Source organism: Scardinius erythrophthalmus, assembly GCF_964197995.2.
Source record: "Scardinius erythrophthalmus genome assembly, chromosome: 23".
NCBI classification, from domain to species: Eukaryota; Metazoa; Chordata; class Actinopteri; order Cypriniformes; family Leuciscidae; genus Scardinius; species Scardinius erythrophthalmus.
In genome coordinates, this window is record NC_138243.1 from 15,875,177 (window position 1) to 15,890,856 (window position 15,680).

At 37.6% G+C, this 15,680-nt stretch overlaps 1 protein-coding gene across 1 annotated transcript in view; it reads left to right on the plus strand.

Annotated features, from left to right (window-relative positions):
• Nucleotides 1–15,680, plus strand: part of gbe1a (glucan (1,4-alpha-), branching enzyme 1a) — a gene marked incomplete at both ends in the record, with an annotated part of 163,175 nt that overhangs the window by 12,123 nt on the left and 135,372 nt on the right. Inside the window, one exon of the mRNA XM_081353888.1 lies at nucleotides 13,703–13,872. Coding sequence (XP_081210014.1) covers nucleotides 13,703–13,872 — 170 coding nt within the window. The remainder of the gene's footprint in view (nucleotides 1–13,702; nucleotides 13,873–15,680) is intronic.

Below are 15,680 nucleotides of genomic sequence, written 5' to 3' on the forward strand. Positions count from 1 at the left end.
TAAGGTTCATTTCTATTCAGAATGGTGCACCCAGGGGACTGGATAAATGCAAAGCTTATATGGAGTGGGAAACAAAAAGCAAAAGTAATATTATTTAGAGTATAAGATTTGAATAAGATGGCATACACCAATTAAGCTCATTCTGGTGCTGGTGGCACTCGTGAGGAATGCATAAATGGGTTTCTTCCTGAACTCCTGTATGCATGTAAAACTTTTTTTTTCATTAAACTTCAAAATGTGCAGTTAGGCGTTCCGTGGGTCCACGTGGGGACTCAGAATTGGTTATGAGGTGGTCTCTGTCTATGATATTTATGAGGAGTGCTTGGTTAGTAGGCACAGGTAGCAGTGTTGTCAAGCACTGTCAAGCTACACGCACATTTTTCCCTCCGGTGAAACACATCTGTGAAATGCAGGTGGTGGTTGTTTATATGTGAGCTTTTTCTTTGTCATTTTACAGCCTTATTTCAAATGTTCTGAAAGATTGATTAAAACAAGAGACTTGAAGAGAGGGTGGGTTTGTGTGTTAATCATGTATTACAGGGAGGGTCGTAGGGGTGATTTTAGGGCCTAACAGGTCCAGGGGAGCCCACACAAATTACTGTAGTAGGGTATAAATAATTATGTGTATTTTACATAAATAATGATCCCACAAACTTTGTTTTGTGTGATATTCGTTTTAATGAAGTTACTGAGATTTGTTCAGTTCTCTAATATATAATATCAATGAAATTTGCAAACATTGCATGATTTAAATATTGAAACAATGTTGCAACTGCAACCACATTGCAATATAGACATGTTGTGAGATTTAAAAGTCACAATTTCAATCACAAGTCACAATCATAAAAAACAATTGCAACAATTTGCGAGATATTAAGTCACTATGGAAGCTTGTTTCCGTCACAGAATAAAACATTTTAAAAGATAATTGCGAATTTTTATCTCACAATTGCGAGTTTATTTCTCAGAATTGCGAGATATAAAGTCTGAATTGCGTGTTATAATGTAATACAGATGTAAACTCGCAATTGTGATATAAAAAGTCTCAATTATCTTTTAAAATATTTTATCTCGCAATTCTGACATATTTCCTCCGAATTGTGAGACTTTATAACACAATTGCGACTTTAGGCCTATATCATGAAATTCTGACTCCCAATTGCGAGTTAAAAAGTCAGAATTGCGAGATATAAACATGCAATTCTGAAGTTGATTTCTCACAATTCTGACTTTATAACACGCAATTGTGACTTTATATCATGCAATTCTGACTTTACACAATTGCGCCTTTATATCACGCAATTCTGACTTTATAACTCGCAATTGCGACTTTATATCGCACAATTCTGAGATAAAAAGTCGCAGTTACCTTTTTTATTTTTTATTCTGTGGTGGAAACAACCTTCCATAAGTCACACTGAAATTTAAGAAGTAATATAAGAAAAAGTCACATTTGCAATATGCAGTATCAGCAATATGCAGTAAAGGAAAACATAATTCCTTGCTATGGTCCTTTGTACATAAACATCCAATTACTGTACTTTTTAAACATTTTGAATTTTTGTTCATCAGTAGGGGGTTGATTAATGCTGTTTTGCTAAAGGTGAAAGTTGGAGTCGTGTGGTGCTGAAGCAATACAAGGAAAATAGTGAGCTTATGAATTTATGAGGTCGCCTTGTCTGCAAGATTATTACATGAATACCTGCTGTTGCGGAGTGTCTTTAAGATCATTGCCTCACTTATTATTAATCTCATTCTACAGTGGGAACTTAAGCTATAGTGCAAAATCACCCTTCAGCAGATCCTATTCATTGCAATTAACCGTTCGCAAATACCCGTCCCCTTTAGTTACTGTTGCTATGTTCGACAAGCTACGCCGCTCTCACGCCACTCCATGTTCTCACGCCGTGAAAAATACATCGTGGAGGAGAGAGGACACTGACAACGCACTGAGAGACAGGACAGACCAGGTTACTTTTGATATAAAACAAAGTCTCAATTTTCAAATTTGGTCTTTTTTTTTCTTCGGTTTTTTAAGAAAATAAATACCATTTTGAGGCTCTTTAATGTTTCAGACAGATCGCTGTAGAGTCTCAGTTAAAGCTGCTCGTGAACCGATCATCTCTTCCTTCTAGTTAATTTATAGCATCAAATAAACATGAATGAGCATAAGAAGGAATGTTGTTTTAACCGCGGAAAGATGTCAGTACACTCCGTTTTTCAAGTTCAAATTCTCCAACGTTAAAGGTGCTCTAAGCGATGTCTAACACACTGTAAAAAAACGCGGTCTCTGTAGACACCCCAGGCTCCACAAACGGCAAGAAAAACAAACTGGGCCAACCTGCACCACGAAACATAACAAACTGCTCCAGCCAATAACCGACTAGAAGGATTTGGGGTGGGGTTTGGGGGGTTAGTGCGCGGATGAGGAGGAGGGAGGGTCTAGCTAGCCTCCGTTTTGTTTGACAATACTTTAAACGTCAACAAGAAGTGACGTCACCCAACATCACTTATGTTGGGTACACACCAAAAGATTTTGTACATCTTATAAGATTTTCAAAATGTGACCACAAACATGAGGAAAATCCTAGATTTAACCGTTTTGCTCTTATAGTGGTGTGCCATGATGTGAAAAAGACAGCAAACCACACACGAACAGATTTTCAACCAGAGTCTCGACTGTGAACACAGGAAATCTCGCAAAATCTCGCGAGACCTCAAAATATCCGTGACGATAGTGTTTGGAAAGGTTTTACACAACACGTTGTATAAACATTTGTGCTGTTGCCACAAATCAACAAGCTGATCCTCCATTTCTGCTGCCCACATCAATTTCACTTTGTGCTGCGCCATGACTGTGTTGCTTCCGTCTTCCATCATCTCGCTTTCTGATTGGATATTGTTTCGTTTCATGTGATAATCTCCAGAGCGTGTGTGCGTTTGTCCTCGGGGTTGCCCCCACACATCAGGATTTCTGATCGTAAATATTAAACATGTTGAATATTTACGATTCGCGATCGGGGCGGCTCCGACGCTCTTCCGAGCAGGTTCGGACACTCTTAACACACCTCACACCAAGGGAAAATCTGATAAGATAATCTGTAGAACCATAAAGATAATCGGGACATAGCTAGTAGGGCTGTAATCTCCCAGTCGATTAGTCGATTATTTGGTCGATACGTTCTTGCTTGACCAAAATTCTGATTGGTCGTTTTTTTGCCGCGTTCATTTAATATTTTACCTATTTTTTTTTTTACAGTCTATGGTTTTGCCGTGTTCATTTCATCATGTGGAAAGCACTAAGTACTAATGGGGGTGTTTTCAGAGCACCCCTATTACACAGGTAACAGTCTGTCTTCAGAACACCCCCCTTGTTTTCACTTCTTTTGGATTAGCCCAACCCACTGGAGAAGAGAGACAGATTGAAGAAAGTAGGCTACTAGAAGGTTTACTGAATATTATTACTTGATCTGGTTTGTTTAATAAACATTCTTTTTTTATTATAGTGGACGTGCCTTTTGTGTTTAAGAGTAAAAGCTTTAAAGGTATAGCGGAGGATCTTTCCGAATTTTAGATAAGACCCGCCCTCTCCACTTTTTGAAAAGTTTGATTGATTCACCAGAATGATTGACAATTAGGAGGACCAATAGTATAGGTGATCCACCCGGAAGTAAAAAATCCTCCGCTATACCTAAAGTTAATCTATTCGTGTCTCAGCCGCAAAGCTGAGCTCCTATGTTCAGCCTCGCTCTGTGCGAGCTGCAATGAAATTATAGTGTCTGTCAGTTATTATAATACATATGACAAAAACAATTGTCTAAATTATGTTGCATATTCCTCAAAAGTTCTTGTGATGATATCACTAGTTGACAACATAGTACTATTTTTGGAAATCATAGGCTCTGATATTGCGCGCAGATGCACGTGATGCAACGCTGCCAGAGCCGACAGACTTGTGTGTCAGACTCATTTCAGTGCAAAATAATTAGGTCAAAAACGATTTAATATACTGCAAATAGCCTACTAGTTTTTTATGTTTATTTATAATTCATTTAGGCGGACAACAAGGCTACCAAGTACTGCGCACAGTGCGCAGCTAATTAATGTAACGTTTTTTTTTTTTTCTTAACCTCTTACACTCCTCGACCATTTTTGGGGATTTCCGCCTGGATTTTCCTACCGAAATTGAAAAGCCTCCCATTTCCACATATTTTTTCCAAAATAGACAATTTTGGTGTCATTTTACAGGAAACCCTTTGCAGATTCATAAAACAGTGCTAAAAGTGATAAACATTTAAGTATATGTTGTCTGAGCTGTAATAAAACCAAAAAAATATAGGCGCTTTTTGAATTTTTAATTTCAAATTCATTTTTGAAAGTGTGTAACTCAGGCCCTGTGGGGTCTAGCAACATGCAGACACTTATGGCTGTTTCCTCTAGATGCCAGAAAACTCTGGAAAAAAGATTTTTTTCTCTACACTAAAAAATGAAAAAGATGTGCATATTAATCTGAAGGGAGGAATATTACTTTTTTTTTATGTAATATCCACCTACCCAAATCTAAACTCTGCTCATACCCATATACAGTAGAATATATGCAATATTCCAGTGTCATTTTACAGAAAACCCTTTGAAATTATATAAAACACTGCTGGATGTGATAAATATTATAGTATATGGTGTCTGTGATATAATAAACAGAAAGAAAAAATAGGCGCTTTATGATTTTTATCATTTTATTCTTTCAGAAGATACAAGACTTATCATTTTACAAATTATTTGCCTAAAATCTGTGGTCTATTACAATCTAGAACAGGATCCTCATCCTCCAGATTTATATCATTCATTATATGGGCATCAGATTTGTCACCTGTGTTGTGCATCACCTCAACATCACCGGCCAGCCTCCAGGAGATCTGATGCCAGCTGTGCCAACAGTGCCAATCTTCAACAGAACATGAAACAAAGAAAAACACTATTTATACATAGTTTCTGCACTGTAATAATATCCATTTCACAATATCAAAATGTAGATTTACTGAAATGACCATTTTATTCCACTTATGCAAAGTTGTAAGCTATTGCGCAATCATACTTTCCATAATCAAAACGTTTTACATTTATTTTCAAATAATAGTTTATCAGATTGTTTGCTGTGCTTTCACATTTCAAACTAACAATAACTTAATCAAAAAATGTATATAAACATTGTAAATGCTGAAAAACCATAAGGTTATACGTACCCAAAAGCTCTGGAGAGTGCGCATTCTCCAACTCCAAATCGTCCATTTAGAAACCAGTTGCACTTCCAAAGATCGCTTTTATCAATGCCATTTATGCTTGTATCTTTCTAGATGCAATTTTAAAAATCAAAACAGTTCATAAACTATAATAACACACGCAAACTCGCGGATATCTTACTCAAAACAAGAGAGCTCGCGCGCTCACCCGGAAGTGATCAAGGAAGCGCATCCGACTCTCTTGAACTCGCGTCTTTTGTGAAAGGTCCGTCAACAGATATGCGACGCGAGATTAGTTCCGGTTAGATATATATACTAAATGCTTGCCTTAGCAGTAGCTTTGTGAGTAAGGCTCGCGCCTGTACAGATGGCATGGAGATCCAGTGTCCTGCGCTCAGAGCGCGTCTTCTCTCAGTTCATTCGAAAAGGTTTTTCTTACCAAGGAAAGCTCACAGAAACGTGAAAATGGTCTCATTTGAAAGATAACATCCTAATCTAAAAGGTGATATAGATTATGTGGCTGTTTGCGGCTGACTGAAGCCGCCATCGGAGCAGGAATGTGATAATTTTATCTGTCATCTCTGTTTGATTTTATTTCACTGCGCGATTCTTTTGAAGATATTTTGGTCTATGATTGTCTCACAATATAATAATCTACATCGTCAAATTCCTTAGAATGAGAGCTTTCTTGTGATGTATGACTTGACTGTTTTGTGAAATATATATAAAAAAAATATTTGTAGAAATATTTCTTCGCAATCATAAAGCGGAATTTTTTGCCTGGGACCAATGCATATTTAAGCTAATATTTCATTCAACATGTATCATGAAAACGAAAGTGATGGTATTCTTTGTAAAGCTTAGATTCTAAGCTTTCAAATGATACCATGAATTGTCTAATACCATATAAGGAAGTTTATTAAAAGAACGTACGAACATCATAACAAAGATTTTCGATCCCGGTACCGGGTCGGTGGAGTTTATGTGGCTAACGTCATTTTTAGTCGATTTTTAGTCGAAAATTTCAGGACTTTAGTCGACCAAGATTTTCTTTGGTTGATTACAGCCCTAATAGCTAGGATTGTCGGAAGGGGGGGAATCGGCCCAAAATCAGCCCGATTATCTTTTGGTGTGGACCCAGCATTAAAGCACCTTTAATCTACTTACTCTCCTGACTGCTTTGTCGGACAAAAATGGCGGATTCAGCGGATGGCGGATTATGATTGGTCAGATCGCCTGTCAATCAAACTCCCTGCGAAGGGTCAATTGCATGGAAAGAGTGGTAGCCTACATTATTCAAAATTCATATTTTGCTCTTTCCTATTTGTCTTTGGAATACAAAGTCATACAGGTAAGGAAGGACATGAGATGGATTTTCTTTGCAACTTAACTTTTTTTTTTTTTTACATGCAGTAGAGCGTTGATCAGTCGCAGTGCTTTTGCAAAGCCACTGTGATGGATTCATGGGTGAGGGAAGACAGAGGCATTTGATATTATTGCAGGAACCCTGAGCAATTTTTGGACTTGAGTTCCTTGCTTAAGGGTGCACAACACTGGTCAGGAATAGACACTGTAGGAAGCCAGCAGCCCTCCAGTGCTACGCCGGCATTTGCCACTATGCCGCTTCGCACCAATAATCAAGTCAAGGATGCTGAGCTCTGCACCGTACCATTATTATTCATGAGCTTGTTTTTCCTTTGTCTTTGCTGTTGCCTCTAAGAAGCCCCAGGTAAAGATTCACCTAGGCCATTCTACCCTGTGCTGAAGAAAATAGCATTTGGTCATAAGATAATAACTTTTGTTTCATCAGCTTCCTGCGGTTACATCCTGATTGGTGGCTGTTTAATCCCTCTTGGACATTTGAAGGGCTGATTGTTTTTTTGATTCTGGTAAAGTCATAGAAGACACTGCATGAAGATACTTGGTTCTTTATTTTATTGCATTGCATTATTTCAGTTTAGTTTCATTTTTAGCACATTGTTATTAAAGAAACAAAAATGCATGAAGAAAGAGGCTGACTTCTTATGGACTGGCCTGTAAAAAAAGAAAAAAAAAAAGAAAGAAAATCAGGTTTTCCTCCATCTTAATAAATTGTCATGCTAACTTTATTGCTTTGTACTTGATTGTTTGGCTTATTTATTTACAAAAAGAAATGAATCTGCATCTCCCACATGAACACCTCTGATCAATGTGCTTGAAGCATTTGTGCTAACCACTAAACCACAGCTTCAGTAAGAGTTTTAGTTCCAAGGTGTGTCCTCATCTTAAGAAAGGAACCTCAGTATTTAAAAAAAAAAAAAACATCAATATCCTAGACTGGCTGAGTCAGGCAAAGGCTTAGTCCCTGATGGCAAATCCAGGAGACAAAAACAGGCTTTGTGTCCTCATCATTCTTCTTTAATTGGTTAAATTAACAGTTAAGATGTGGTTTGTGTCAGCAGAAGGTCAGCAAGAAGTTTCTCGGCCTCTCCGTCTCTGGCTTTGTCATTCATAATAGGGTGCTTCTTCAACGTTTGCTATCTTGTTTGTTTCATTCTGTGGTGGAAATTACATTTTGAATATTTTTCTGTGATAAAATTGCCTTGGCCTAATTTGGCCAAGCTTATATTTCATGCATCCAAAAATACACAATTAAATAATATTTTCAAACTTTTTGCATAATTTGACTAAATAAATAAATAAATAAATAAACCCTGACCCCCAATACTTTTGGTATATTTATTTAAGTTTTTTTTTTTTTTTTTGTAATTAGTAATTGTATGTCCTTATGTATTGTGTGTCCTTATGTTATTGTACTCTTGTAAACTGCGTTCCATAGTGAAAAGACATTTCGTTCCACTGCATACCACTTCATGACTGAATGACAATAAACCTTCTTTAATCTCTGATCTAATATAAAAATTTGTTGATATGAAATAGTTGATGGTTATTTCACTCAATGTTTAGATTTTATATATTTTTGTAATATGTAATAATAATTCATTTTTATGATGCAATTTCCTATTTTGATTGCAAGTCTGGGGCAAATTGTAAAACGATAAAATCTTTACAATTAAAAATTTGAAAAGTTGCAAAAAATACACAATCATTCAAAAGTTTGGGACCAGGAAGATTTTCTTTTTTTTTAAAGAAATGAATAGTTTTATTCTGCATTAAGGATGCAATAAAGTGACTATAAAGGCATTTATGATGTTACAAAATGTCTTCTACTTCAAATAAATGCTGTTCTTTTGAGCTTTCTACTCATCAAAGAATCCTGAAAAAACAAGAATCACAGTTTCCACAAAAATGTAAGCGTTACAACTGTCGCCAATGATAATGATAAGAAATGTTTCTTGAGCACCAAATCAGCATATTTGAATGATTTCCTAAGGATCATGTGACACTGAAGACTGGGGTAATGATGCTGAAAATTCAGCTTTGCCATCACAGGGAATAAATTACAATTGAAAATACCCTCAAATACAGAACTTTTTAAATTGTAATAATATTTGACAATATTAATGTTTTTTTACCGTATTTTTTAAATCAAATAAATGTAGCATTGGTGAGGATCAAAACATTAACAAATCTTACCAACAATTTAAATGATAAGCAAAGCTTACTAAAAAGTTTTCAAAGCAAAGTAACAAAAAGTTTAGTGCCCAGAGTGAAAGAAACAACCAATATTTAATACAAATTATGTCTTATACCGCTTATCTTACCATCTCACACTGCAGATATTAAACCATCAGCACTTCCTGTTTCTCTTGAGTCCATGTTTACCTCGTTCCACTCCAAAGCTAAACTACACTTTTGAGTTTGGGTTTTGACGCCTCTGGGTGTACACAAGAGAGCCTCTAAAACTGTGAAAGACCCTCTGTGATTCTTTTATGGTCACGCAGGGACACCAGGGGCAGAAATGAGGTGTTTGCTGCTGTGTGTTTTCATCCACGTGTAAGTGAGCTATCTGTGCGAAAAAGTGCTGTGTCATGATGAGTCAGCTCACCCCGGGGCTGTTAGCGAAGAAGATGAGACACGCGTGAGCACCCTCGCTCCTCTAACAATCTCTCTCGAGCTCCCCACGCTCACCCTCCGAGGCGTCCCCGTTCAATGAGCGTGGCCGTTCTCCAAAACGTGCTTTCAAGAGCATAGGATCAAGTGGTCAAGTGTAGCCTCTTTTAAAACTGACCGGAGCAGCATTCACCACTTTTTTGTTGCTTCTGGCAGCCTTGAATCATTGTTATTACTGAACGGCAGAAAGCTTGTTATTATATCCGCAATGGCAGGCTGCAGCGTTTCCCACGTCCCCTCCATCTCCTCCGAGCTGGGCACCGATTCTTTTAAAGCTTGAGTCCGTTTGACCACCGGACTGAGTAAGTGATGGCCTGCTGAAAGGATTTGTTCAGTGGGTGATTAAATTGCTCCGGCTGCTCTATGGGGGTCATATTTTCCATTTTGTACATCCAGCTGGACTGACAGACGTCTATAAAAAACCTCATGGATCTCAGTGTGCGGCCCATCAGAACTAACTCGGTCTTAAGGCCTTAAAATAACCACTTTCAAAGCTTTCTTCTTTTCTGCAGCTTTGTGGGATATTAATTCTGCTTCTTTTGTCAGCTATTCCATAAAAGCAGTCCATAAACGTCAGGTTTTTCGATTGTCACAGTCCAGGAAAGCTAGGCGATTAGATTTGCTCATTCACCTGGCAGGTTGTGACTGTACATCTGTGACTGTGGCTGTTAACTGTCAAACCGGTAATCGGTCAAGCGGTTTGGTCGTTTATGTTGATCTGGGAATCGTCAGGAAGAAATTTTTTCTGTTTTTCCTTTTGTTGGTCTTTCTGTTCTCTCTTTCCCCATGTCTCTTGCTCGCTCTCTCTCTAAGTGATTAAGAGCAGTGTTTGAGAGGCCACTTGACGGCACCCATCACCCTGTTGTTCCTCAAGTTTTAATGAGCACTTTAAACTCCCAGAGGAACCCAAATGAGCGATTCCCATCGGTAATTATTCCTAACACTGCCATGAATATGCACACAAAAGTCCCAGCTGGGCCCAGCACTCTTTACATCTAAACTCCAGCTCAAGCTCAGAGGTCTCACACTCTTTTACCTCAGTTATATGCCATTTAAAATGGATGGGCAAGCATGGCAAATGGCAAACACAGGGAATATGTAGAATAGTTATGCTTTTTTTTTTTTGGTATTTACTACACATAGTGTCTCACTACACTTGTAGGTGTCAGATTAGTAACTGCCTGATCGTGATTATTTGACATAGCTGTGAATATTTTGCACTTTAAAAGTGGACTTAGTCCACATTTTCAACAGACACACATTCCCCTGTGTAATACTATGCAAAATACCTGCTGTTATCATATGCCATGGTTTATTTAGGGAGACAAAACTTCTCTGAGAAAAAAATAAAATAAATTTTGTTTGTGATTGACTGCTAAAGTAGTACTAGTCTCACTTTAATTATCACACGTTTTTGATGCATAGTTACAGATGTGGGTCAACTATTGCTATGGTATTGCTCTTTTGATTTTCCTAAAACAAAATTATTTTCTAAACCAGTTAACTTCACATTTCATCATTTGAGATTTAATTCTGAATTTGTCTGTAACAGCATGAAGTGGGAAATACACAAAAAAATATTGTTCTAATTGTTCAAAATAAGAATGTGCATTAAGCCACTTAACCAGAGACCGATGTGCCATTAAGCGTTAGGACAATTAGAGTCTATCAGGTAGAAACGTCAATTAACAGCACCGAGGAGGACACAGATCTCTGCTCATTTTCCAGTTGAACGAAAATTGTTGTGCTAAAAAAAAACTTGAAAATGTCAAGCCACAAATTAGATTTCATGCTTTGTTTTTCTTTTTCTTCAGTATTTCACACATTTCAAACAGACATTAAAATACATTTGAACAAATCAGTCTGAGATTTGATTAATTTGGGGTTTCATTTATTCAACATTAAGAACACATGTCCACAAACTCTAAATTTGATCCACTTTCTGGTCTGTCATCCCAAAATAATAGGACTAGGTTAAATCAATATAGATTTGTCGATTTTAATCTATTGTCTAGCGATCTAACGATTCATACGTTTTCTCGATGCATCAGTCACAAATCCTTGAAACATGGATTTCTGAATCGTTAAATTTTTAATCGTTTGTTTCGTCAAATATACATTTATAATGCTAAGAATTGGATGAATAGTGATTTGATAGAAATTCAATGCGTTACAATATATTAACATTAAATTATTACAGGCACAAAATAATTCAGCCCTTGTGCTGCGTTGTTCGTGCCCTCACAGCTTTCCCTCACAGATACAGTGTAAAAAGTGATCAGTTGACTTAACTTAAAAAGTGAGGAAACCTTTGAACCGTTAAACCGTTGCCTTAAAATTAAGTAAATAAACGTAATACGTAATTGAAAAATATTTGTTTTATGGAAGTCAAATTCACATAACTTACATTTTTTCAATTACGCATGAAGTTTGTTTACTTAAAGGGGCGGTATAATGCCCCTTTTTACAATATGTAAAATAAGTCTCTGATGTCCCCAGAGTGTGTATGTGAAGTTTTAGCTCAAAATACCCCACAGATAATTTTTACAGCATGTTAAAGTTGTCCCTTTTTGAGGGTCAGTAAAAACGCGTTGTTTCGTCTGTGTCCCTTTAAATGCAAATGAGCTGCTGCTCCCGGCACAGAGGGCGGAGCTTCAAGAGTTTGTGTGTGTTAGGCCCTGTCCCAAATGGCACACTTCATATGCACTTTCGGTCTTGTGGACTTAAAATGACTGCCGCGTGCGCGTGTCCTTTAAGTCCGTGAGACCGTAGGGTGTCCCATTTGTCATTTTAAGCCTCAGAAGGATGCTCGCGAGCGCCCCCTTAGCGGTTGATATGCGCCCTCAATGAGCATTGATGCGGACTCCACAGCAGACTTCTTCCCGACAGTCAAAGCGGCATTACGTCACGAAAGTCCGGACTCGTAGGAAGACCACGAGTGCTTAGGGTGCCATTTGGGACAGGGCCTTAGCAGCTTCAGGCAGACTAGCACAAAAATGTCAGAAACTGTTCTGCCTTTTACTGGAGTCGGACAATGATGGAGAGACTCAAGAAGAAGTGATAACGTAGAATGCAACAGGACGTTTCTGAATGGTTAGTTGATGAATTTATGTTGCTGATGTGGAGTTAACTATCTTCAAGTCTTTGATTAGCATATTCTGTCATGATAATCTATAAATCGCTTGCGTGGGAAGTGTTGTATTGCATTTGTGTTACGTACTGTATTGCATGTTAAAAGACGGATGCAACAGCTTGAGCAGACTCACAAATGTGCTTTACTACAACAACTCTTTCTCTTCTCAACATGGACTGCGTGTTCCCGGGGAGGGGTTTATGTCAATTTTAGGGTTAGTGATGTCACTAACCCGGGAAGAATGTCGTGTAGCCCCTACCATCCGTTTGTTGTAGTCCTTAAAAAACAACTTCTTTAAAAGCAAATATCTTCCTTTGCTTTGAACTTTGAGCGTTGTTACTTTGCAGATGTTGTTTATGCAGCAACATTACACACCAACTAAAGTTAGAAAAGCGAAATCATAATCAACCATCCCTTTAATAATTTTAAGGCAATGGGTTTCCTCACTTTTTTAAGTTAGGTCAACTGATAATTCTTTACAGTGTACACGATGCACACTTTACCGGATTTTACTGGATTGTGAATAGTACTCTTATTTTGATAAGCCGATTTTGATTCTTAAATCCTATTAATCGATCTTATAGTTTATGCTATTTTCAGCTGATGCATGAGCAAAACTTTAATTGTAGATTCAATAAATTGCAATACGTTTTGTGCTGTGTTAGATATGAAAAGAGGTATCAGCTTTCAAATTCTGTCAATTTTATTATGAAGTTCGAACAATAAATACCATTTTGGCGCTCTTTAAAGGAGAAGTACAGGTATGTGTAGGTTTTTTTTTGTTCAAATACATTCTCTTAACCCAGAATCATGACATTTGTGTTAGTACCCAGCCTTCCTAAATAACACCCGAGTTTGTCTGAGATGCGTATCAATTTTATCACATATTTTCAGTGAAAGCCACAAGATTAAGGGAGCAGAAGAGCGAAAAACTCCTTTGAAAACCCTTTCTAAAGGCTACAAACTCTTCTTTTAATCACTGTGTGTATTAGCGCTTGTGTGTCAGTACAACAAACTTTATTGAAAAGAGCCATGTGTGTATTTCTGCACCTGTGACTCATTAGCTGGGACAATTGTGCAAAATAACTTTTCTCTGTGATGCAAAGCTGACAGAGACAGCTGAATTTGAGTGAATGCCTTATGTGAACTAAGAACAACTGTCTGAAGTTGCAGAACGCTGGTTCATGGAAGGGTGAGAAATGCTCGAGACCATAATGTCTTTCTCTGTGCCTGTTCTCTCTGTATATTTCTATCTTTCTCTCTGTTGTGTCTTCAGATACAAGCGGTTTGCAGAGTATCTGGCACAGTTGGAGGAGGCGGAAGGGACCTTTGATCGCTTCACACTGAGCTACCAGTACTTCGGAATTCAGCGGCGATCCGACAACGCTCTGGTCCTTAGGGAATGGGCCCCGGGAGCGGAGGCCGTCTTCCTAACTGGGGATTTCAGTAAGCATCACCACAATCCTGTAATTCAGAGACCCCTGCCTGTCACATTCAGGCGCAAACCCTTTTTAATGGATAGATCTACGAAGCAAAGTACAAGCGGTTTATTGTTGCCAAGGAAACAGGCTTTAATTTTAGGCCGCTAATGCTTGAAATGCTCTTCGCGTTTGCAGGGCGAGAAATCTGCGGGGCTTGCATTGAGTGATGTATTAAGCCGTAATGATGTGCGCTGCCAATTGTGTGCTTGTCTGGATTGTTTACATGTAGTCTGACAGTATTGTTCTTTTAGAAACATCAGGAGACAGAGAGGAAGAGGGAGTTGGACTGATGTTCTGTTGTTAAGTTTTACTCCATTAAAAGCCGATTTGGTTTCTGTTAGAGGCAGGGTTCAAGATAAAGGCTAAATTTCCTTCTAATCTTGAAGTAACAGGAACACATCCTGCAGTTTGTGATGTCTTGACTGCCAAACGTCACCATTGTGTCTGAAAATTGAACTGATGCCCTGGTGGGAAAGCGTGTCGGAGATCGATTGATTGGCCAATTTGACAAACTTCATCCAAGCTTTGTTTGCACAAAGAAAAGAAAGTCCTCTGTCGTATACAAACTATGCATAATTCTTTAACTTTGCCAATCATTAAAGGTTCACGTGGACACTCAGAGGCAAATTTTCTAAACATTTATATCTGTTTTCATGTTATAATTTGAGGTCGGTAGGATTTTGTAATGTTTTTGATGGTCAGTCCCTTATGCTCTGCATTTATTTGATAAAAGATACAGTAAAAACAGGAATATTATGAAATATTATTTCAATTTAAAATAATCGTCTTCTAATTTAATATATTTTATAATGTAATTTATTCCAGGGATGGCAAAGCTGAATTTTAAGCATCATTAATCTAGTCTTCAGTGTCACATGATCCTTCAGAAATCATTCTAATATGCTGATTTGATGCTCAAGAAACACTTCATATCATTATCAGTGTTGCTTCTTAATATTTTTTGTAAATAATATTCTTAATATTCTTTGAAAGATAAACCTTTTGTAACATTAGAAATGTATTTTTTTACTGTCACTTTTGATCAATTTAATGCATCCTTATAATGCATCATAAAAGTATTCATTTCTTTACAAAATCTTACTGACCCCAAACTTTTGAATAATATATTGTAGTTGACCAATACTATTAAAAAGATCTCTAATATTGGCCAATAACCAGTATGGTACTAATATATTGTGCATCCTTAGACGTCATTGTCATTCTTTTCAGAACTAACACCCAAATGAGGCTCATTATTGGATAAGCAGACAGCATGTGTAACTAGTGGTTTTCAATCCTGGTCCTGGCGACCCACCAATCTGCACACTTGTATGTCTCCCTTATTTAACACAGCTGATTTAGATCATCAGCTCATAGGTGAGCGCTCTATGAACTGAACTGAGTGTATCAGATAAGAGAGACACAAAATGTGCAGAGTGGTTGTTGACCCAGGACCAGTATTGAAATCCATAAGATTTGTGTCTTGAAATCCAAGACATAAACAATACTGTGGGCACAATTCATTTTAGTGAATTTCCCTCTTAGTGTCTTTTCCATCTTCATATCCAGATGGTTGGTCATATGTGCATTAGGCATGAAACATGCATGAGGAAACTTTGATGTATGATGTTCAAAGCTTTCTGCTTCAGTGCTACTTGAATAACTGTCAGAGAGAAGAAGCGGCAGAATGTGTAGGAAGAGGGACAGAAATATTATATGAAAAAAAAACCATCTGTGAATGGAGGAAACTGAAGGAGAAAGATTAAGTTTAAC